At 43.4% G+C, this 25,225-nt stretch overlaps 1 protein-coding gene and 1 long non-coding RNA gene across 4 annotated transcripts; one reads left to right on the top strand and one right to left on the bottom strand.

Moving 5' to 3' along the window:
• The first annotated feature begins 227 nt into the window (after positions 1-227).
• On the top strand, positions 228-25,225 carry LOC148034155 (uncharacterized). Its single transcript, XM_087682191.1, has 10 exons — positions 228-1,251; positions 1,513-1,637; positions 1,736-1,830; positions 3,271-3,656; positions 3,921-4,832; positions 5,035-5,198; positions 24,116-24,189; positions 24,293-24,425; positions 24,528-24,677; positions 24,983-25,225. Exons 1-10 carry the CDS (start codon positions 378-380, stop codon positions 25,223-25,225), a joined length of 3,156 nt encoding a protein of 1,051 aa, XP_087538317.1. The 5' UTR covers positions 228-377.
• On the bottom strand, positions 4,077-25,164 carry LOC148034156 (uncharacterized). Of its 3 annotated transcripts, none has more exons than XR_015691443.1 (4): positions 25,026-25,164; positions 24,504-24,638; positions 5,116-6,598; positions 4,077-4,213 (listed from the first exon to the last, which is right to left on the bottom strand). It is a non-coding gene; the product is annotated as an uncharacterized LOC148034156 (long non-coding RNA). The 3 variants fall into 3 exon arrangements; XR_015691442.1 differs by lacking the exon at positions 4,077-4,213 and adding an exon at positions 4,242-4,367; XR_015691441.1 differs by lacking the exon at positions 4,077-4,213 and adding an exon at positions 6,746-7,688 and having other exon boundaries at positions 4,812-6,631.

The following is a 25,225-nucleotide window of genomic DNA, read 5'->3' as shown; positions in this document are numbered from 1 at the left end:
AGCAAACGTGATTCACCAATAGTTTGCGAGCCTCCGAAAGAATAGGACTTTAATGCAAAGGAAATTGTGTGTGAGGCATGATTAGCGCGACAACATCGTGATTCGTCCAGATTCACGATGCAGCTTTTTGTCTGGACGGATATCCCAGCAGTCCCCACACGCCCCGCCTTGTCCGCTCTTCTTTGAAAACAAGCTTCAAGGTGGGACCATGGAATCCTCTCTCTCTCTCTCTCTCACAGAACCGTCGTCATGTCCCGAATGCTATAGCGCGACCCGGTTAACGCTGAGTTACATACACAACACTAGCTACCAGCTATGTTTGGTGCTTCGACCGCAATCAAATCTACAGTTCTGTCTGCGTGTATCGAGCTTCTGTGATGATCAGATCAGAGAGTATCATGAGTAGCAGCTCCACTAGTTCGAATCGCCGTTGTGTACAAATCAATCACGACCAGAGTGTAAGCAAGATTAAATCGGCCCGAGCAAATGAAATCCGGGATCTGCTAGGCATACCAGCTCCTGGCAGCTTCGATTACAATAATATTATATACGACTGCAAGAACAGATCGAGCTTAACATACAAGGAGCACTACTTCTCAGCGTGGCTAAGGCAGGAGGCGAAGCTAGTACAAAAGGAAACTGATCATCATCATCATCAACGTCATATTAACAACTTCCACTTGTCCACTCATGAGCCCATGCTGAGAAAGATCGGAGATCCAGAGCTTTTGCCTCCAGCTGCCGCCTCTCCACCACTTGATGATCCACGCAGCAGCACTAGAAACTGTGACAAGTACAGTGATGATATGATCAGTACCGACGATAATAAGCACAACGACAGGAAGCTGCTTCAAGATCCTAATTCTGTTGATCCTCCCCAGCAATATACAGCTGCAGCTGCTGGTCCTTCCATGACCTTCATCCCAAGCTCCCTGGAACTTCTCAAGGACAATCACGACAGCTCCACTAAGATGCAAACACCAATAAGTGATGAGTATGACAACCAGGATAATGCCAGTACTGCATCAACAGCACCGCAGACTATTCATGTTGGGAATGTTGTGGTGGTAGTGGTGGATGCATCAGCCATCATTTCTTCTTCTTCTTCTTCTTCTACTTATCTATCTTCTACTGACCATCTTCTGAACGCTCCCGCATATGCTCTCCACAAGCTTCAGCTCCATCCAGGCGACGCTCTCCATTTTCTGGGAGTCCTTGCGGAACCCAGCTTCAGAATCAGTTCCCAATTGTGTAAGAAAAATCATAATCTTTTTTTTTTCGGCGAAGAAGTTAGAATTAATATTGAATTGAAATTTTTTACAAAGGGCCTTCTTGCCAACCGAGTAGACTTAAAGACAGGTAGAAAACAACACATGGAGCTAAAAAGCTACAGAAAACACAGGGCTACAAGAATAGAAGAAAAATCATAACACACAAAATAAGAGCTGACATGGCGGAATTATACTCTGCATATTAACCACGACATGACATGGAATGAACCCTTTTCTGCAGTGGGCTACAAAATACGAATCAACGCGGGTGCCATTTTTGGGGTGAAGAAAGGGAAAGGTCTCAAGAAAAGAAAACAAATCGAAACGAAGTTGCAGAGCTTCTACAGGGACTGCATCGAGAAGGGGGTAAGGCAAACTTGTAAATAAGTTTTAGAACCTGGAGTTATGATGCCAGCACCTTCATCTCAAGACGCCTTTTGCTACTGTGATAATATCATTATTAGGTCAAGCTCTACCTAGATGTCAAGCAAGGAAAACCCAAAATCGTTGCCACTGAGCATGCGAGAGCCCTCAAAGCAACTCACCTCGTTCTCGATAGGTATCTTCTTCCTATCTATCTATGGACAGCATGCAAATTTGAAGGTCTTCACAATCAACTAGCAATTTTAGAAGTATGGATATGGTTCTTTAACTTGAGCTTAACAAATCTCATTCCTTTAGGATTCTCAAACTTGGCCTATTAAGGCAACAAGAGTCCAATTAAATTAAAAGTTTTGCAAGATACCATCGGTGTCCCAGTCAACTAAGACAATTATAGTAAAAAATGGGAGTCAAATTTTCAAGGCATATTACCATGACGAAAATTGGTACAAGCAGAGCTTTCAATTCATGGGAGCGGTTAATGTGCTACTACTATGGGGACTTTTCGAACATAAGGATCGACTAGCACGGAGGGCTGATTCGGAGATTTCATAACCATAAAGACTCCGTGTTGTAGCCTCCCAAACAGGATTTCAACCATAAACGTTGATGGAATGTTGAAGGATTGGCTCCCCAAATGGAAGGGGTCCGAGTCGACTCCACCAAAAAGCCCTTGATCTCTTTGGAGCGATAAGGGATGCATTTAAAGAATGGGTGTGAAGAAACTCTATTGGCGGAAAGGGACGGAAAAAAAACAATCGTATGGGCCCATGTACGAACACGCAAATCTTCTCAATCCAAATGTTTTTAATCCACCAAAAATCTTTCCAACTCGATTAGTTATACCCTCCATCCTTTGCCTTTCAGACAATCCTTTTAGATTTCCCTCTTTGAAAGCCTACAGAGACACTAGATCACAATTGTGATATGTATAGACTCCCTTGCTCAATGAAATAGGATCGTTTCTATGTGCATTCATTGGAATTGAGGTAGACTCAGGAAAGGTAATTATTCATATATAACTTTGTGGGTATGCTTGTACAACTCACACCCCAACGCACTTTTGTGAATCATCACAGCCATAACAAATCATATGCATAAAAAAACCTTTGAATTTGATCCTAGCCATATCATGAATTTTGAAGCAATCATAGAATGATTGCTAGGAGCTATCGAGTCTACATGCATGAGACTTAAAGCTAGTGCCAAATTGACTTCATCACAATGAGAGATTATCAAAATACATTCTTCTATAGCTCTCTAGGTGAAAACCTTTCCCATTTGACTAGAGGATACTTTTCTTGTTCGTCCCTCTTCTATAGCTCTCTAGCTGAAAACCTTTCCCATTTGACTAGAGGATAGTTTTCTTGTTCGTCCCTATTCTATTGTTAGGCACACTTCTGCTATTAAATTCATATGCATTTGTAAGGGACATTTTTGGAGAATAACCCATATTATACTTGCCCTTGGGCCTTAGCCAGTGAGTGAAAATAACCAGGACTGCAAATGAAATTGAACGCTTGAACGCATAGCACATAACGCTTGAACACGACTGCTTGGAATTTAACGAAGGATTTTGCAAAAACAAAAGCTAACCTAGTGGGTTTAATTTGTACAGAGGCATAAAAATCACCGAGAAGCACTTTTGCAACCTGAACGCATGCAAGATCATACAAGTACCCTGCAGCACATCATCAACAACACTGCAGGGCAAACAAGAGATCGATAGTGAATACGTATGTGTTGACATGGTTGCAAGCAATTCCGAAATTTCCCCAGAAACATTATCAACTACCGACGGCATGGAAAACCTTCTTATAAATGATGAAATATTTACAATTGAGATTGCAACATCCACTCGTGTAGAATCTGACATACAAGCTTTTGTTTATAAAAAAGAGGACACTTCTAAGCTGAAACACAACACAGCAGAGCAACTTGCTACACAAGAGGAAACGATCTCAACAGCATCGAAACGAGATACTGAATCAGATCCTTGCAATGGTTCGTCCACCTGAAACAGACATTGTTTCTTTTTTGCATATTTTTTCCAAATAACTGCCAGCTTAATTTATCCACCTGGAACAGGCATTGTTTCTTTTTTGCACATTTTTTCCAAATAACTGCCAGCTTAATTTATCAAGTGGGTAGTAAGCTATGCAACAAGTTTCTATCATACAATAAGAGAAATTCCAGCAAACATAAGAACTATGCATGTGTCCTGAATGACTGCTTCAGCCTACTGACACATGCACTGATGAAATGCAGAATTAGCCAGCTTTGTAGAAAGGAGTGACTCCATGTTGGGGGTGCCTCCACAATCATGGGATCCCTCGAGATTTCCACTTTGGATCTCACCTGCAGAAAAAAACAATAAAAAGCACCCTGCTGGTCCTGTTGAATTTGATGGCAGGTACATCCCCTATTCCCATATATCAAACTCCAATCAAGGACTGGCTGGAGCTGATCTTTCAAGCTTCCCACACATTGTAGAAGATATACCAAGAGCTCTGAATGCAGGAGACCTGTCCTGTGACCAGTTGTTCCTTTCTGATTACCCACTAGGATATACAAACAATTTCAGAGTTATTTCTGTACAGCCTCACAGACCTTACGACCTACAAGCTATTCAAAGCCTTCTTCAGGAACATTTTTCTCCTGAGAAGCATTATTCAATTGAATATTCTTTGGAAGGAGAGCTACATCCACCACAACCTGGAGCAGATATGGATAAAGTAGTGGCATCATGGAATGTATCTCAATTGCATGTAAATGAAAAGAACTATTCAACTGATATGCAGTTAAAACGAATCCACTCAGATATTTTTCTCTGCTCTGTTTGTAAACAAGCATCTCCTGATCTTGGTAAACAGCCAAGAAGGTTCAGCTATGAAGAAATCCAATTAGCAACGACAAACTTTTCTGACAAGAATTTCTTGGGAGAAGAAAAGCTGGGATCTGTCTATAAAGGCTGTTTAAGAGAGGGGCAAGTCATAGCTGTGAAACAAATTAAAAGGTTTACTGAACAAGACAAAGAGGAGTATTATATGGAGATTGAGCTACTTAGTTGTGTACAGCACCGCAACCTGGTTATACTACTCGGATATTGTGATGAAGAAGACCACCCTATGCTAGTCTATGAGCATGTGTGCAACAGATCTTTGGCTTGGCACTTCTCAAGTGAGTATTGGCTTCTTCACCACACCTTTAGATCACTACAACAACAACTAAACTATTCTTAATTCATATCTTAAGCAACTCTCAAGTTCTACTTGTTAACTGAAAAGCATGCCAAGAAAATTCATCTGTTCTCAATATGTTTTGCCATTAAGTGAAAGATAAAAGACATGATACTTCTTTCTTTTTCATATTATGTGCTCAGGGGAGAAAAATCCAAATGGTTTGGAATGGTGGGCTCGTCAGAAAATTGCTCTCGGAGCAGCAAGAGCTCTGCGATACTTACATGAAGAATGCCGCCAGGGATGCATTGTACACCGTGACGTGAAGCCAGAAAACATATTCTTGACCCATAACTTTGAGCCCATGGTACTATGCTCTCCCATTTTTAAGAAACCAGCAAGAAAAGAACGTCAAAAGAAAATTAGTGAACCAAGCTTCCAGTTGATTGGTCATCTCCTAATGCCTTGCATATAATGACAAATCAGCAAATGCACAGCCTGAACTAGTATGATGCATAAATCATAGATGTTTTATTGGAAGTCCAGGGCTGCCCTGATACGTCCTATACTCAAAATAGGAAAATAAGAATAGCTACTGTGCAAGAAAACTCGACATACACACAGCATGAATGCTTTCTTTACATCTTGCTTCTACCTCCCTGCATGTTAAGCTTGGCAGGGGTTGCACAATACACATACTCTTAAACACACTGAAGCTATCTAACAAAATTCAAACAAATGGATTTCGACCATAGAGACAAAGAGATGCCACTCCAGTTAAAAGCTCAGACTGAAGGCTGGAATGAAGCATAGATGGCTGCCAGCAAACGGAAGGTCAAGCCATGATAAGAAGTAGACACCATTACTAAGCTTGTAAAACTGTTATGCAGTACCATATCCTCTCCTTAGCTCAAACCTACCAATGTGAGAAAATACATGAGCGTCCCATGAGTTCTCTGCCCATCATCATCTTGCATAGATCTATACCTACTACATTCTAATCCCACTCTATGTTGGGAGTCTGCCCACACGTCAGTAGGCCTTACCAGAGTGATCACCTGGGACTCCCGCAAACCCAACCCATGCCTAGAACACTATCCATGAACTCCACTGAGAAACCATTTCAACAAGCCATCTTGCCACCCTAAGTTCATGTCTATTGTGTCACCTATGCATACCGTAATATGAATTGTGTCACGACTCACAATAGACTCTAGTTTAGTCTTCCAAGCTCAAAATTTCTCCTGATTTACCTTCAAGTCTTTGTCCAATTGAAGAGGATACCATGGAATGCCAAAATAAAAAGAGCTGGAATCTGAGCACAATGTGAATACGAGTACTCATAAAAAGTGTGTTAACACCACTATGTGGAGAGAGGCGAGAGATAATGAGAACTAATCCAGAATTAAAGGTAAATTATCTTCAGAAGCACACAATTAAGAGCATAAGTTTTGCAACAGATGAAGCTCAGACATAGGCTAACAGCAAGAGCTGCTAGCAGAATATTATATTGAGCTAGACAGTGTGCCTCAGTAAAGAAATGATTTGCCCTAATTGATTTTTAAAACCACAGATGAATCCTCGAGATATACAGATAGCAATTGATGATGATCAAAATCTTCACATTCTTACTGTAGATGAGTTGCTGTTAGCAGGTCTGTACAGCAACGGCAGAGGCTGAACCAGTGGCACATCAAAGTTGTTTTCTTGAGAAGAGTGCACCAGCTGATGAGGACCATTTTTATATCCATAACCAGCTCATGCAAGCTGCAAAAGGAAGGATGAGTTCCAACATGGAATCTGCAAAAGCGGCCAGTTTCTTGAGGATCATGAAATGCCCTTTTGATCACTTTAGCATTAGATTTAGAGAAAACTCTGGAAGAGATAACTGAGTCAGCATATGATATCACGTACCACATGTTACCTACGAACTGAGTTTGTAGTCAAATGCAACTAATCCTTAGCAGTATGGTCACCTCCCAATTGGGAACCTCATCAGCAAGCCAGTAGGGACATTACGAGCTCTACCTTCTAGTAATTCTTTGATAAATTCGGTCATTGCTAGCATGTGTTGGCCACCCACCTAAAAGTCTTTTAGGACTGTCCTCATGGAGCATCCCCCTTTTGAGTTTTTGAGCCAATTTATAGGCAGCCTTTCATTAGCTCAATATATCCACCATCATTCAGCTTACCTATCTTCCATGCTGATACACTTGGTTTGTGCATTCCAGTATGTATTAAGCTCATGTCCATGCTATCATCACCTTTTTGACCTAGGTATGCTGAACCCTCCTGCCTTTGCTGGCACAAGTTTATTTGCTGCTGCTGTTCTGCTGATTTTCTGCCCTTTTCACATGTAAACATCTTGCTCCTATTGCAATTTGCTGCTGGTATCTGCTGTCCCTGCAACAACAACTGTTGCTGTTGAGTCAACAACTGCTCCCCTGTTCTACAAGTCTGTGCTTGTTGAACTGCTGCCCCTGTCCTATGAGTATCTGTGCTCGGCAAAATAATTCGTTTTTTTGCTGCATCACCTGAATTTCTGGTCCAGCGGTCCACTCATTGGGTTCTAGGCAACAAATTCTTTTCCTGGTGCTGATTTTCTCTTGCTATGTTTAGAGCTCTGAAGGCCATGAACAGTTGTATTTCTTGCTCCAGCTTCATTCTGGAGCAGCATTCTCAGCAAACAAGGTCTCCACCAGCTGTGTTTCAAACATTGGCACCTATATACTCCACTAAGTGCATCCTTCTCCAATGGTCACTTTCTCATCAGCATTCCAGCAAATGAGGTCCCCACAAGCTATGTTCCAACACTCTAGCATCCATGTAGTCTTATTCTCTTGCTTGATGGAACATTCTATTCAATCACATTGATAGGCTAGTAAAGTCTCCATTAGACAGTACAACTCTCTCTTCTTCTTTTTTCATAAAAGGTAATTGTATTAAAACAAAAAAAGATACTAGTACAAGATTGCAAGATTACAAGATGCAAGATGGCTCTAGTCCATCATGCATAAAAGATACAAAGTCATAGCAAAGGAACACAAGAAACTGCCGTATGCCAAGGGACTAAATCATCTCTCACCAAGATATCAACATGCTATAGAAGGTCAAGCTGCCACTGGAGAAGTCCCGTAAGCTTCGAAAAATGATGCTAAATGCTTGAGGCGGCATCAAAAATGAATGCATTGCAAGTGACCCAAATATGCCAGCAACCCCAAAATCTGAAAAAGTGAAATAAAATCTTCATGTGAGGCTAAGGCTAACCATTGTATTTAGCTTTTCCAAAAACCCAGTCAAGAAGATGCATCCTTGTGCCCACCACCACAAGCCAAAAGTCCAAGAGAAGAGCCCAAATCCTTTGAGCAAAAGGGCAAGAAATGAATTAAAAGTTAATTAGATGTGCTAATGTGACTTGCACGTGTGAGGTGCAAGTTAATTATTTCATAGTGTGGGACCTAGGACCCCGAGATATCAGTTGGTACCAAAGGCAAAAGTTGTAATAAGTTATATCTAACAGGTATTAGGTGGTACCCGGTATCAGATTTTGGCCTAGACCAATTTATTAGCATGTAATGTCAATGGTGACATTAGAGACTAGGCATTAATTAATAAATTAATACTGGTATTAATCAATATTGGTCTAAGGGCTAATAACTACTTAGGGATACTTGGAAGATAAATTAAACTAACCAATTTAATTATTGGTTGGTGAAATTAAATTTTTTTAGCACTAGAATAATCATTAAATTAATTTTTAAAATTAATATTCTGAAAATTAATTTAATAAGCTAGATAATGCTAGAAAATGGGATTCAAAGGCTAACACTTAGCAAAACTTGCCCATGCGAGTGGGAAAAAAGATTTTAGAGACTGGTGGAGTCTATTCCAGCTATTGTGAGAAAAAAGTAGACTGTTAGAGAGCAAGGAGAGGCTGCTAATGTAATTTGCATCCACCAAGGATCAATCCTACATGTGACAGCAATTTGGAGCCCTCCAAGAGCAGCTGACAATAGCCCAAGATTCTTCTGGTGCAGATGACAGCATATAGAAAGGGGCAACAATCTTTCTAGTGGTCCTAAATTGTAGGTGACTGCTTCTATGGCTCTTTGAGCAAGACAATAGTAGCTTTTCAACATTTCTCCAAGGAAACTCTAAAATATCTCTCTCTACAGCATTCTCTCTCATCCCCCAGCCATCTCTCAAGTTATCTCAACATTTTCCAACAATTTGAGCCATCAAAGGAATAAATTTCAATCAATCTCTACTGTAAACCCTAATTTACAGCAAAGATTAGGGTTTTGACAGCACCCTCAAGATGCATACTTAGAATTGAAGGTCTAGGACTTGAATTCTAGCAGCTGAATTTAAGGAATCCAAATTTCAAGGAAATTCAAGAGGCAAGCCAGTCAGCATTTTCCAGCAGTTCGCGCCATCAAAGGAACAGATTTCAGTCAATCTTTGCTGTAAACCCTAATTTACATCAGAAATTAGGGTTTTAACAGCCCCCTCAAGATACATGCTCAAAATTGAGAGTATATGACTTGAATTCTAGCAGCCAAAATTGAGGAATCCAAATTTCAAGGAGATTCAAAAGGCCAGCCAGTCAATATCAAATTTGGGACTGGATTTGTCTTTCAAGGAGTAGGATAAAGGCCAATCCCCAAGCAAACCAAGGGGCAAATTGGTTTGGAGGCATGCTGGTCGGTTTTGACAACAACATGCAATTGGATTAGCAGGGGAGTAAGCTAACCTCCCCAATCAAAGATTCTATTTCGACAAACTAAACCTCTGATGGAGGAGATCAAAGGATCTCAATTGTATTCCATCCATTTGCAAAAAAAATTAACGGAATATATTAAGAAATACCCTAACATAGAAACATAAATAGAAACCGTATGACAAAGCGCGGATTGATAAAAAAACACAGTTAGGGTTAGGGTAACTCAGAGACAATAAACACAGTGAATAAATAAAGTGATATAACTACTGAAAAATACGATGCTCATGCAGCAAACACACTATGCAGTGAATGAATACTGAACCTTGAACTCCTATATCTCAAGGATCAGGGCAGGGTAATGAGCTGGAGAGTGTGTCGTACTCCGAACGGATCCCGAATTGTAGCAAGGTAGCCTCCGGATGTCGAACACCAGCAAACACAGCACTAAGAAGCTGAATCTGATACAGACAGCAATGAGGAGAGAGAAAGACTAAAAACGCAAGTAGCAAGTGAGAGAAAGACTAAAAACGCGAAGGCCCTCAACCAGCTCACGGCGTGACAACTCATAAAGTGAGTCATAACTAAGATGCCCTAAGCGAAAATGCCGAAGACGCTCATTGTTCATAGGCTCCCAAGAGATGGCTAAGGCCTGGAAGCTATGGAACACGAAGCCCTCGGCTGTCGGCTCGGTCAGAAAGCGTGTCATGTGGTATATATAGGCTAGTACGCTATGCCTCACCGCGAGCAATCACTAAACCAATCAGAGAGTCAAGCATCTCGACTGTGGTCGCTGTAAAGAAAACCACTCGCCCCGACCGGCAAAGCTGCTAAACAGATAACAAGTTCACCCCAAGCTGAGGGACATGATATACATTGTCCAGCGTAGCCAGATCCAGGCCCTTATCAATGGCAAAACTGACGCAACCTTGTGCCTGAATCTTGACCAAGGAGTTGTTTCCTACACAGATCTGCCCGACTGCAGGGACTCGAGTACAGAAGATGTCTTCTATAGGAGTCATGTGATGTGTAGCTCCATTGTCCACAATCCAGACAGGAGCTGAAGTGCTTGGCTGTGTCAAGTGGGCCTCTGCGGTAACCTCGTCGGGAGGCAACTCACAAATATGGACGAGACTGGCATCTGATGTCTCTATGGAGACGATGTGGGCCTTTGCAGACCAGTCAAACAAGCCCTCTGGAGTTGAGAACGTTGTCAACTGAGATGGATGTGCAGTGGCGGTGTGAGTCTGACCTTTAAACTGCCCCTTGCCATCACCCTACCTCCCCTGCAGGGGGTTGCCCGACTGAGGGGCGGAGGTCTGAGACTAAGGTTTTAGTGCTGTGCCTCTTGCCTTTGATCAACACTCGTCATCAAAATGGCTAGTCTTTTGACAATATTGACAATACCTATTCTTTTTAGGTACATTCTGCCACCCAGGTTTGAGAGATTGGGATGTTCTTTGTGATTCCCTGGATTGATTTTGCTTTTGATTTTGATTCTGATTTGATTTTGAGTGGAGGTTTAGTTTTGTTTTCCCTTCCCTTGTTGCCCTTTCTCAGAATGAGCAACAAGAGCCCTCTCTGAAGAGGAATTCATATGAAACTCATTGAACAATCGTGCATAACGCAACAGCTCAATCAAGTGTGCCCACCACTCTGACGCTAGGTCAAAATGCTGAAGCTGAGAATGAAACTCGGGCATTAAGCCCTGCATCAACTCGACAATAGCGGAGGCATTCCTAGCCTTCCATGAGCGGACAACCTCGTATGGAACAAGTGCGGGATCGGGTTGGGGTTCCAACCCCTGCACAAGATCCCATAGGTTCTGGGAGTCAAGGACATGTCTCATCAAGTTCGACCAAGTAGTAAAGCTTGACCCGTTAAAACAAGTCTTGTCATTAAATGCATGCTTGGCAGAAGACGAACTAGAACCATGACGTGTCGAGTAGATAGGGTAGGGTAAGATGGATGTGGGGGATAAGATTGGGAAGGGTTAGATGGTGGAGGTGGATGTATCTGATAAGAAAAAGGAGGAGGAGAAAAAGATGGGTAGGCAGAAGTAGATTGTGAGTATCCAATGAGTGTCGATTGAGGCAGAGACACTGGAATATGAATGTTTCCATAAGGTGCCGGTGTATGTAAAGGCACTGGGACACGAAAGCCCTGTCCAAAGTGAGGCTGGGGTACAACAGTATGACCAGAAGGTCCACTAGGAAAAGCCATAGAGGCAAACTGTGGAGTCAACTGATCCACACTCGGGAGAGACTGGGAGGGATACCCAGGCTGCAATGATCCCGAAAGTGTGTGTGAAGTAGGTGAAACACCACCCGGCAGAGATAAGGATGAGATCCTAAAGGATGTGCCTATGTTTCCATAACCCCCCAGTATGAAAGTGGAGAAGCAACGGATGAATGTGGTGGGATGGGTGGGTTTTAAAAATAAGGTGTATAAGGTGCAAATGTATTTTGTTCATTTTTATCGTTTAATGATTGGAAATGAAAATGTGAAGATGATGATTCACCATGCAATGAAGAAAAAGGAACACCAAATTCATTCTGATTTTGTGAAGTAGACTGAAAAGAAAGAAGATTAGAAAAAGAGATACCTGGCTTTTTCTTATAATCCCCATGACATGTGTTAACATACAAGAATTGGTCCTCAAGAGGACCTTTTCTGTAGTCAACATACTAAACTCTTTCTTCCACGTGACCTTTACCAGAATATTGCAAAGCAGAAGAAGTAAAAGAAGAAGGCACAAAAGATAAATCTAACGTACCTTGCATCGGAGTGGATGGAAGTGGATGAAATAAATGAACATACTCCGGGTCTTGTTTTCCAACAGGGGGGCCCATCCCTGATAGAGGTCTCGACGGCCCTGCAACATCATCAGACTTATGCGCAAAATCTGAAGAGAGAAATTCAAATATACCTTTATTTAGGAGAATTTCTTGAAGAGCAATCCCTCGATCGAGCTCCTTAATCTTCTTTCATCTATAAGCTATGATCAATTTATATTCTTCAGAGGTCAACTTGCCTAGTTGTTCTTCCACGTAATCAGAAGTGTCACCCACCATGTCGAAACTTTGTCGAGCAACCTGATCAACCCACTCTTGCTTGGTTCTTAGCATAGTTGGTCTTGAAGACTGAATCAGTGTTGTTGTGTTCGAAGTCATTTGAACCTACTGTTGTTATTGCTTCTTGTGTAGAGCTTTCAGATCAAAGGCCTAGGTTTCTCAGAGAATACCAGGCTCTGATACCATGTTAAGAAATACCCTAACACAGAAACATAAACAGAAACCGTACGACAAAGCACAGACTGATAAAAGAACACTGTTAGGGTTAGGGTAACTGAGAGATAATGAACACAATGAATAAATGAAGTGATATAACTATTGAATAATACAATGCTCATGCAGCAAACACACTATGCAATGAATGAATACTAAACCTCGAACTCCTGTATCTCAAGGATCAGGGCAGGAGTAATGACCTGGAGAGTGTCGTACTCCGAACGGATCCCGAATTGCAGCAAGGCAACCTCCAGATGTCGAACACCAGCAAACATAGCAGTGAGAAGCTGGATCTGATGCAGACAGCAGTGAGAAGAGAGAGAGACTAAAAACGCAGACAACAGGTGAGAGAGAGACTAGAAACGTAGGCAGGAAAGCCTGCAAGAGAAAGAAAGACTAAAAACGTAAACAGTAGGTGAGAGAAAGACTAAAAACGCAGGCAGGAGGACTGTGATGGCATGGCAGGCTGTACGGCAGCAAGTATGCACAAGAACAGCAGTCGCCTAACTGAAATCAACTCCAAACTACGTGACGAGGGCTGAAAATCAAGCGCCAACTGAAATCAGCTCCAAACTACGTGAAGAGGGCTGAAAATCAAGCGCCAACTGATAGAGACAACAATGGACAGCTTCGACTGAGATGTCCTCCGCGAACGAGGTGTGGGCAGCAAGTTGAAACACCTGAAGTCTGCAAAAACGAGATTAAGGGAAGAGTGGAGGGTTGGCTGCCAATTTATTGAAAATTAAGGTTCTAGATTCTCTCCCGCTTAACTCTCTCGATCCGCTTCCCATTTTAGGGTTTTGGCTAAAATAAGCCTAAAATAAGCATGTTTTGGGGCTGTTCAAGTGACTAGGTGCATTTCTTAGCACAAAAAAATATTGCAAGGGGCACCAATTTTGGGGCCAACTGTTGTGCTAAGAAATGCACTTAGCCACTTAAACAGCCCCAAAACATGCTTATTTTAGGCTTATTTTAGCCAAAACCCTAAAACGGGGAGCGGACCGAGAATCTTACACAATCTCGTTTTTGCAGGTTTCAGGTGTTACTAGCTTGTTGCCCACACCCCGGTCACGGAGGACATCTCAGCCCTTGCTGTCCATCATTGTTCCCTACAGTCTAGCGCCTGTTTCTAGCCCTCCACACGCTGATTGCTGATGTTTCTGCTTGGCGACTGATTTCTGTTCATCTGCATTGCTGTCGCACAGCCTGCCACGCCAGCAAGCTACTGCATTTGTAGGCTCTAGCTGCCGCCCTGACAGTTTTTTCTTTCATGTCTGCATTTTCAGTCTTTCTCTCTTCTGCAGGCTCCGTTTTCAGTCTTCCTCTCTCCTGTAGGCTGTCCTGCCTGCGTTTTTAGTCTCTCTCTCTCCTGCAGGCTCCGTTTTTTAGTCTTTCTCTCTCCTCACTGCTATCTGCATCAGATCCAGCTTCTCACTGCTGCGTTTGCTGGTGTTCGACATCCGCAAGCTGCCTTGCTGCGATTTGGGATCCGTTCGAAGTATGACACACCCTCCAGCTCATTACCCCTGCCCTGATCCTAGAGATACAGGAGTTCGAGGTTCAATATTCATTCACAGCATAGTGTGTTTGCTGCATGAGCATCGTATTATTAGTAGTCATATCATTTCATTTATTCACTGTGTTCATTGTCTCTAAGTTACTCTAACCCTAACCCTAACTGTGTTCTTTTTATCAGTCTGTGCTTTGTCGTAGGGTTTCTATTTATGTTTCTATGTTAGGGTATTTTTCTTTACATGGTATCAGAGCCTGGTACTCTCTGAGAAACCTAGGCCTTTGATCTGAAAGCTCTTCGCAAGAAGCAAGAACAACAATAGGTTCAAATGACTTCGAACACATCAACACCAATTCAGTCTCTAGATCAGCCTATACCGAGAACCGAGCGAAAGTGAGCTGATCAGCTTGCTCCACAAAGTTCCGACATGGTGGGAGAAACATCTGAGTACATGGAAGAAAAGATAGACAAGCTGACCTCTGAGGAATATAAACTGATCATAGCCTATCGACAAAAGAAGATTGAGGAGCTCGACTGAAGAATTGCCCTTCAAGAAAAGCTTCTAAATGAATGTATGCATGGATTTCACTCTTCAAATGTTGCGCATAAGTCTGATGATGTTGCAGGGCCATCGAGACTTCCATCAAGGATGGGCCCCCCTCTTGGAGAGCAAGATCTGGAGTATGTTCCATTTTTTCAGACTCTTCCGTCATCTCCGGTGCAAGGTACTTTTGATTCGTCTTTTGTGCCTTCTTCTTTTACCTCTTCTGTTTTGCAATATACTGGTAGAGATCATGTGGAAGAAAGAGTCCAGTCTCTTGACTACGGAAAAGGTCCTCTAGAGGACCAATTCTTGTATGTTAACACATGTCGCAGGGATTATAAGAAAAAGCCAGGTAACTCTTCTTCTGTCCTTCCTTCTTTTCCGTCTACTTCACATAATCAGAATGAATTTGGTGTTCCTTCACTTCATTACATGATGTATCATCATCTTCACAATTTTATTTTCAGTCTTTAAATGATAAAAATGAACAAAAAGAATCTGCAACTCATACACCTCACTTTCAAAACCCACCCATCCCACCACATTCTTCCGCTGCTTCACCACTTTCATTTACACCATTTACATTTCCATTTTAGACACCTCATGTCGCACCGCACATCACACCGAGAGGTTATGGAAACATAGGCACATCCTTTAGGACCTCATCCTTTCCTCAGCCGGGTGGTGTTCCACCTACCTCATACACACTTTCAGAATCATTGCAACCTGGATATCCCACTCAGTCTCTCCCGAGTGTGGATCAATTGCCTCCACAGTTTGCCTCCATGGAATTGCCTAGTGGACCTTCTGGTCATAATGTTGTGTCCCAACCTTACTTTGGACAAGGCTACTGTGTCCCTGTGCCTCCACCTACACCGGCAGCTTATGGAAACATTCATGTTCCAGTGCCTCTGCATCAATCGGCACTCATTGGACACTCATACACTACTTCTGCCTACCCACCTCTTCCCCCTCCTTCTTACTCTTATCAGACACTCTCACCTCCACCATCTTTCCCACCATCATCTTACTCCACCCATCCAACACCTCATGGTTCTAGCTCATCTTCTGCCAAGAATGCATTTAATGACAAGACTCGTTTTAACGGGTCAAACTTTACTACTTGGTCGAATTTGATAAGACATGTCCTTGATTCACAGAACCTATGGGATCTAGTGCAGGGGTTGGAACCCCAACCTGATCCCGCATTTGTTCCATACGAGGTCGTCTGCTCATGGAAGGCTAGGAATGCCTCCGCTATTGTCGAGCTGATGTAAGGCATATTGCTAGAGTTTCATTCTCAACTTCAACATTTTGACTTAGCGTCAGAGCAATGGGCACACTTGACTGACCGCTATGCGGCTCGAGATAGGACCCGTCGTATTAATCTTGACCATGAGCTTCAGCTTTTCAAAATCACTGACCGGGATGACTTGAAAGTCAAGTTGACTAAGTATCGGCGTCTCCTCGCTGAATTCTCCACTACGGAGACTTCCAAGTCCTCTGACGATCAGGTCACATTGTTTCTAAATAAACTCCCCGAGAAATACTTCAATTTTGTGGAAGGAATAGTTTCAAAGTCTACCATGCCTACATTCTATGAATTTGAGTGTCAGTTGTTGCGTTACGCACGATTGTTCGATCAGTTTCATATGAATTTCTCTTCAGAGGGGGCTCTTCTTGCTCATTCTCAGAAAGGGCAACAAGGAAAGGGCAAACCAAAACAAACCTCCACTCAAAATCAAAATCAAACTCAAAAGCTAAATCAATCTGGGGATTCTCAAGGAAACTCCCAGTCACAACTCAAACCTGGGTGGCAGAATGTACCTAAAAAGAATAGGTATTGTCAACATTGTCAAAAGGCTGGCCATTTTGACGACAAGTGTGGATCAAAGGCATGAGGCACAGCACCAAAACCCAAGTCTCAGACAACCACCCCTTAGTCAGGCAACCCCCAGCAAGGGAGGCAGGGTGATGGCAAGGGGCAGTTTAAAGGTCAGACTCACACTGCCACCGCACAGTCATCTCAGTCGACAACGTTCTCAACTCTAGAGCGCTTGTCTGACTGGTCTGCAGAGACCCATATCGTCTCCATAGAGACATTAGATGCGAGTCTCGTCCACATCTGTGAGTTGCCTCCCGACGAGGTTACTGCAGAGGCCCACTCGTCACAGCCGAGCACTTCAGCTTCAGTTTGGATTGTGAACAGTGGAGCTACACATCACATGACTCCTATAGAGAACATTTTCTGTACCCAAGCCCCTGCAGCCGGGCGGGTCCGTGTAGGAAACAACTCCTCGGTCAAGATTCAAGCTCAAGGTTGCGTCAGTTTCGCCACTGACAAGGGTCCGGATTTGGCTTCGCTAGACAATGTATATCATGTCCCTCAGCTTGCGGTGAACTTATTATCTGTTCAGCAGCTTTGCCGGTTGGGACGAGCAGTTTTCTTTATAGCGACCACAGTCGAGGTCCTTGACTCTCTGACTGGTTTAGTGATTGCTCGTGGTGAGGCACAGCCTAATGGCCTATACCACATGACACACTTTCTGACCGAGCCGACCGTCGAAGGCTCCGTGTTTCATAGCTTCCAGGCCTTAGCCACATCTCAGGAGCCTACGCACAATGAGGGTCTTTGGCATTTTCGCTTAGGGCATCTTGGTTATGACTCACTTTATGAGTTGTCACGCCGTGAGCTGGTTGAGGGTCTTCCACACCTGAAGCTAGCTCGAGATGTCTGTAAAGCCTGTCAGCTCGGGAAGCAGCACCGTACCCCATTTCCTCAGCAGTCTATACATAGAGCTGAGGATCCTCTTAGACTGATTCACGTTGATCTTTGTGGGCCAACATGCACTACTGCTTTGAACAGCGCGTTGTACTTCTTTTTAATAGTGGATGATCATTCTCGATACATGTGGGTGTACTTCCTCAAGCATAAGTCAGATGCTTTCACATATTATTCTGCTTGGGTGCTGCTGGTTCATAACCAGACTGGTCGTCTTGTTGGGTGCATGAGGAGTGATAGCGGTGGTAAGTTTATCTCCCACGAGTTTTCCAAGTTTCTGCAGAAGCATGGCATTTCTCGCCATTTCACCTCTACCAACTCCCCCTCTCAGAATGGAGTCGTAGAGCGTAGGAAGCAGTAGAGCTTCCTGAGCACCTTTGGATCGAGGCTGTTAACACTTCGGTGTACATCCTCAACCGGTGGCCGACTGCGGCTCTTCCTCAAAGGACCCCGTATGAGGCATTTTTTGGCTCTCGGCATGTTATTTTCAATTTCAGAGTCTTCGAGTGTCGTGCGTACACACACACACCTGATGACAAGACAGGAAAGCTTACTCCCTAAGCTGATCTCCTTATTTTTGTGGGATATTCCTCTGAGGCGAAATCCTTTCGATCCTCGGACAAACAAGGTGATCGTTAGGCGGGATGTCGTCTTTGACGAGAGGGATATTGTGCAGTCTTCTACACCGGATTCTGATCCGCTTCCTTCTTCCACATCATCAGAGATCGTGCCTACTGAGCCTAGTCTACTTCCCGCTCCTGACATTCCCGTAGTTTCTTCACCTCCCAGGCCCCCTTCGCGAGACCCGTTACCTCGCTAGTACCAGCAGACCATGTGGGATTCGGGGATCCTACCACCGGATTCCACTCGGGAGGGACCTAAAAGATCTGCCCGACTTGCTCCTCAGGCATCATTTGCATCTCTCTTTACAGCTAATTATATAGCGCATTCTGAGCCGAATACCTAGTAGGAGGCTCTTCAGCACCCTCAATGGCGAGAGACCATGGAAAGGGAGCTAAAGAGTATTAACCGAAATGAGACTTGGACATTGGTGGATCATCCGAGCCACAAGAAAGTCATCGAGACAAAGTGGATTTTTTGGACAAAGCTAAAAGCTGATGGGACTTTAGACAAGTACAAGGCTCACCTTGTAGTGCAAGGGTTTCGACAGAAGCATGGCATTGATTATGAAGAGACCTTTGCCCCTACTGCACGGTTGACTTCCTTTCAGTAGCTACTCGCGCTCGCCGCTCACCACGGCTAGCTGATACATCAGATGGATGTCAAGAGTGCCTTCTTGAACAGATACTTGGAGGAGGAAGTCTATGTGGAGCAGCCACCGGGCTTTCCCTCAGGGAACCCTAGGGATACGGTATTCCGCTTGCAAAAAGCTCTTTATGGGCTAAAGCAAGCGCCGCGGTCTTGGTTTCATAGAATGGATGAGTTCTTACAAACTCATGGATACCATTCTACCCCTTATGACCCAAACTTATATGTTCGATCCACTCCATAGGGGGTTAGCTATATCCTGCTATATGTTAATAACTTATTCATCACAGGTTCAGATTCTGCTGCCATAGCAAAAATTAAGGCTAAGCTTAAAGCTACATTTGAAATGACAGACCTTGGTTTGTTGTCTTATTTTTTGGGGATGGAGGTAGTTCGTTCTGGAGGATGTATTTTTGTGTCACGGCAGAAGTATGCACTTCAGCTTGTGGAACAGTACACTTCAAATCAGACATGGCCAGTGGCCACACCTATTGATCCTACTGTCCACTTGTCAAAGGATGCCCTGGGACAGCCCTTCGATGCACGCACCTATCGTTATGTTGTAGGAAAACTTCTTTGGTTAATTTACACTAGGCCAGATTTAGCTTACTCAGTTAGCTTACTCAGTTAGCATACTCAGTCAGTATTTCACAGCACCTAGGATGTCACATTGGATTGCATGTCTTCGTGTGTTGTGTTATTTACAGTGTACTTTTTCTTATGGCTTGATATATGGTTCTGGTTTATATTTGTAGGGATACACTGATTCTGATTGGGCAGGAGATCCTGACACCCGGCATTCCCATGGCGGCTACCTCTTTACCTTGGGCACGGCCCCCATTTCTTGGTCCAGCCGTAAGTAAGAGACGGTGGCGGCTTCCACGGCCGAGGCTGAGTACCGGGCTCTCTTCGATGGCACCACCGAGGCCATCTATCCAAGGAGTTTACTGGCGGCGCTTCATTTTCCATGTGACTCTCCCACAGTTGTCTACTGCGCGACAACCAAAGTGCCATTGCCCTTGCGGGCAATCCGATCATCACACCACGGACACGGCATGTGGGAGTCCACTTCCACTTTTCCAGAGAGCAAGTTGAGCTAGGTACTATTCGCCTAGAGTTTGTACCTTCATCAGATAATTTTGCAGATATCTTGACCAAAGCGGTCAACCGGCCAGTTCTTCAATACCTACTACCTAGGATCGGCTTGGGTACACCCTCCCCTACTTCCGCTTGACGGGGAGAGGGTGCTTCCCTCTTGCTTTCCCTTCCAGTTTGAGAGGGGGCGGCTCCTACTCTTGATCGTGACAGTGATGATACTTACAGTTTTTTAGACATTACATTCACTTATTCTTTTGTATTGTATTATGGGCATTTGTAACTTCATCCGCACTATCAGGATGACCTGTTTGTAAAAGGGCACTTGGACAAGTGAACACTTCCCTTGCGAGGGCATTGTCCCAATGGCACCATTGCATAGCATATTGCATGAGCATAACATCTTGCATCTCCCTTTGCATTACCCTATGCATTGGCATTCTGTTCATATCAACATGCATATGTGCGCATTTATCCCTTTTCGGTCTTTTGGAGTGATTGACTCTAGGATCCACCATATTCGTAGCATAACACATGGCAGTTCTCCTAAAGGCAGTTTCCCTATCCTTGCTTGCTTGCTTTGCTTGTCTTGCTAAGCCCATCGTTTTTTTTTGCCTCTCACATATTCAACATATGATTGGCACATACACTCACTTTTATCATCCTTAGGCACTTATCCTCATCAGTGCGAGGGATTGGCTTGCTAGTTTTGTGAATAACTTGGGTTTAAAACTCTCTTTCTCTTTTCCTATCTATCACTTAATCGGCCCCCCCTATATTACTTATGTACTTTCAAAACACTTTTCAAAAAAAAAAAAAACAAACAAGTCCATTGTTGATTCCATCCGCCTTTGTAGGCCTTGGTAGGCCCTTGGGCAGCCAACGAGCACCCTTGGTCCAATGCCCTGACCTCTCTACGGTGATCACTTGGGCTCCCTTGGTAATATATCCATCGCCTCTGTAGTCTTGGTAGGCCACTAGGCAGCCGACATGCATCTTTTGTCCGATGCCCTGGCTGCTTTGGGGTGGGACACCTTGGGGTAAATCAAAATTTAGGCTGGCCTACTTTTCTCGCCCTATTTTGGGCCTAAGAGGGGGTGTTGTGCTAAGAAATGCACTTAACCACTTAAACAACCCCAAAACATGCTTATTTTAGGCTTATTTTAGCCAAAACCCTAAAACGGGAAGCAGATCGAGAAAGTTAAGTGGGAGAGGATCTAGAACCCTAATTTTCTATAAATTGATAGCCAGCCCTCCACTCTTATACAATCTCGTTTTTGCCGGTTTCAGGTGTTACCAGCTTGCTGCCCACACCACGGTCACGGAGAACATCTCAGCCCTTGCTGTCCATCACTGTTCCCTACAGTCTAGCACTGTTTCCAGCCCTCCACACGCTGATTGCTGCTGTTTCTGCCTGGCGACCGACTGTTGTTCATCTGCACTGCTGTCGTACAGCCTGCCACACCAGCAAACTGCTGCGTTTGCAAGCTCCAACTGCCACCCTGACAGTTTTCTTTCCTGTCTACGTTTTCAGTCTTTCTCTCTCCAGCACGCTCCGTTTTCAGTCTTTCTCTCTCCTACAGGCTGTCATGCCTGCGTTTCCAGTCTTTCTCTCTCCTGCAGGCTCCGTCTTTAGTCTTTCTCTCTCCTGGCAGGCTGTCCTGCTTGCGTTTTTAGTCTCTCTCTTGCAGGCTCCGTTTTTAGTCTTTCTCTCTCCTCGCTGCTGTCTGCATCAGATCCAGCTTCTCACTACTGCATTTGCTGGTGTTCGACATCCGGAGGCTGCCTTGCTGCGATTCAGGATCCGTTTGGAGTATGACCCACTCTCTAGCTCATTACCCCTGCCGTGATCCTAGAGATACAGGAGTTTGAGGTTCAATATTCATTCACTGCATAGTGTGTTTGCTGCATGAGCATCGTATTATGAGAGTTGGGACCATTGTTGAGAGGTATTACAAGTATATCATGATGTCATTTTGGCCCATTGCTTAAGCAATGTGTTGGAGGATATTGAAGTATTGCCATGGGTTGAGCCATTGTGAGCATTCTATTTAGATTGGTGACTTTTGTTTTGAATCACCAACTCTTTCACCACGAGTTCTGTTAAAAATCAAAGAAGCGACTCTTGACATTCTCACACACTTGCTTTGCATATCGTTTCCTCATGTTGGGTCATTTGAAAGAGTGCAATGATGCTTTAAGGCATCACTTTATTACTAACGAGTTCATTAAATCAGTGCAAGCAAAAGGCAAAGGACAATGTATTTGAGGATGATAGAGAACTTGCAATATATAGAAGTTGTATTATCTTCGTATTACAAGAGTTCCTCTTGTAGATCACCTATGCATGCAACAACTTATGTAGTGGATCCTAAGTTTCAAAAGTAAAAGTCAAGAGAGTGATTAAGAGGTAAGTGATGGTTGGAGACTCATTTTGGAGAGCATGGTGTCTAATCAAGGCAGAAGGTGCAATTTCAAAGACCAGCTTGCTGCATATAGGTCATTTCTTGGCTCATATGATTGTGTGTACATACAAAACGACCGCAAGGTGAAGCTGCTTCGTACTGGAAGAATTTTGGTTCTCACGGGCTTGACTTGGCAAACTATTGCAATTCTAAGTCAAGCTGTAAGCTCCTCTTGTTTGGAGCAATTGTGAAGCTCCTACATTGACATTGCCTCAAGGACAGAGAACAACCTTGGAGTGGAAAAGAATGGTCTTACTTTTGTTGGTGCAAAAAGTAAATCTACACATGCTTTGTAAATGTGTGGTTACAAAGGTATCCTTTCACACAGTGGGAGATGGAGCAAGAGGAGGCATATGCCCAAGAGATGGAAACTACTGTCAGTACTCATCATCACGAGGCAAATACTTCGAGACATGCAGTTACTCATTCTGATTCTTGTGATGCTCAAAGAGTTGGTAGATCTCAACTGCAGCTAGCTGTTGCTTTTGTCTCTACTTAGACCTTTGTGACTTTTTCTATGCTTTGACCTTTGGGATACAACCCAATTTAGGACATTATTGACTTTTACTTCAGTGCAGTCTTTGGGTGTATTTCAATTTATACATTCACTTATTTAGTATCTGTTTAATATTCTGATAAATTTGAATCAGACTGATGCTTCTAAAATACAAATGTTCTGCCTTAAGTACATTCAATTGGTATACCTCAAAGGACTCATCTAACTCCCAATATGTTGCATTTTGGTAAATTTGGATCAAACAGATGTTTTCAAATGTCAAAGCTTCCTCTCTAAGTGCACGCTTCTGGGATACTTTAACATAATGAGCTTAAAATTGCTAAGTATACAACAGGCATGTGCACGAGTGTGCGCACATGCGCACACACGCGCACACATGCACAACAAAGTAAAATAAAGTTTCCATTTGAGCTTACTAAGCTTAAAATGACTCTATCCTCCATTACCAAAGAACAAGGACCTCTAATATTGACTGCTAGCTCAATAAAAGCATTAAGAAGTTGCAGTTGGTCAAAAAGAAACTCGTCGTTTTTTGCATAGACCAAATTGCGCACATGCAGGTATTTGAAATTGGTCCCCAAAGTTGCCGACCAGTTGCTAGCCAAACCTCTACTTTTTAGTTGATGACTGCTTATCTTATTGGCTTTCTCCAGCTGATGACTGCTTGCCTTGCTAGAATTGTCCAGCTGCTCTACTTGACTCTCCTAGAACCATCTCTTTCTAAGACTGGCACCTGCTAACCTGCATCATATGTGCTTCCAAATAGGAGAGACACCTACATTGGCCAACTCCAACTGGTTGATATGAGACAAAATCAACCATCTCAAAATCTAACCAATTCAACATGTGCAGATATGAACTCCCAAAAGGCAGACACTATATCTTTGCATGTGAATCAGGCTACTGGTTGACTTTATAGATCAATCAGCTGGATATGGCCATTACAGTTATCATAAAGAGGCAAATTGAATGAAGCTTTAAAACTGAATATTGACTGATAACAAACGTGGCAAGTTCAATTGTTGAAATAAAGAGTCCATATCATCCGGCATATTACATTGGAAAATGCTGACAACATTGCATTTACAGGTTGGGAATTTTGGTCTTGCACGACCCCAAGAAAGTAAGGATGGATCTCTGAAAACAAGTGCAGGAGCCAATAGGCAAGTTCATGAAGCACTTCCTTAGAGCTATCATTCCTATGTCTGCTTTAAGTCATCAAATGTCAACTGTTAACATGATGATATGTTCTGCTGTTAAATTCAGGTCCATGGAATCTGAATGTGCAAACCAAGACATTTCATGGAGATCGGACATTTATGCATTTGGTGTTATTCTACTGCAGCTCATTACTGGAAAGACAGTTATTGAGCATGGCCAACGGAACATAGTGGACTGGGTTGGTCTCTACCCATCATGTGCTGGCTTCATGATTGACTTTGTGCTATTGAATGTGAAGAAGGAGAACAGAACTTACATATTTATAATGTCACCACTGCAGGCACGACCACTACTGGATGAGAGAAAGTACCACGAGTTACTGGATCCCCGGCTAGAGAACTCACACGATTCATTTGAACTGGTTTGCATGGTGCGTGTTGCATCACTTTGTCTGGTCGAAGAACCATCAGTGAGACCACAAATGAGTCAGGTAATCTTGTTTGCTACCAGAATGGAGTTACTTAACAATGTTACTGCTTCATTACAAGATCCAAATGCATCATTCTGTACTACATCATCTATGATTAATGCACAAGATCCTCAGTCAAAGTTCCAATGTAAATGGATGTGAAAACCAAAGTGCGTATCAATCAGCAATATAAGAGACAGTTGAAATGGACTTCTTGCACTATTTACGCAATGTGTGAGCATCCTTGCAAATAGATAAGCGATCAGCTAGCAGAAATCTGCATGAATCAAACTTGTGAAACACCCTGTGCCTGTTTCTGTGCCCAGGTGTTGCACCTTCTGGAGGGGGAGAGCAGCAATGAGGAGTCACCTGCAGGGCCATCAATGTCTGGAAGAGTTTCCGAGCCGAACATGGCTGAGCAGGGCCCATCCTTTGCAGCTGATGAATCAGCGAAGCCGAAACAAACCTCCAGAAGATGGAAAAGAACAAACTCGGCCCTCACATACGGGGAAATGCTCCAAGCCGTGAAGCCCTCGGCTGGAAGGGAATCTACTGTGCCTGTAAATTAG

The sequence above is a fragment of the Lygodium microphyllum genome, chromosome 7 (assembly GCF_053477565.2).
Source record: "Lygodium microphyllum isolate KBCC chromosome 7, Lygodium_microphyllum_v1.1.10, whole genome shotgun sequence".
NCBI lineage: Eukaryota > Viridiplantae > Streptophyta > Polypodiopsida > Schizaeales > Lygodiaceae > Lygodium > Lygodium microphyllum.
This window is presented reverse-complemented; position numbering and strand designations above follow the sequence as displayed.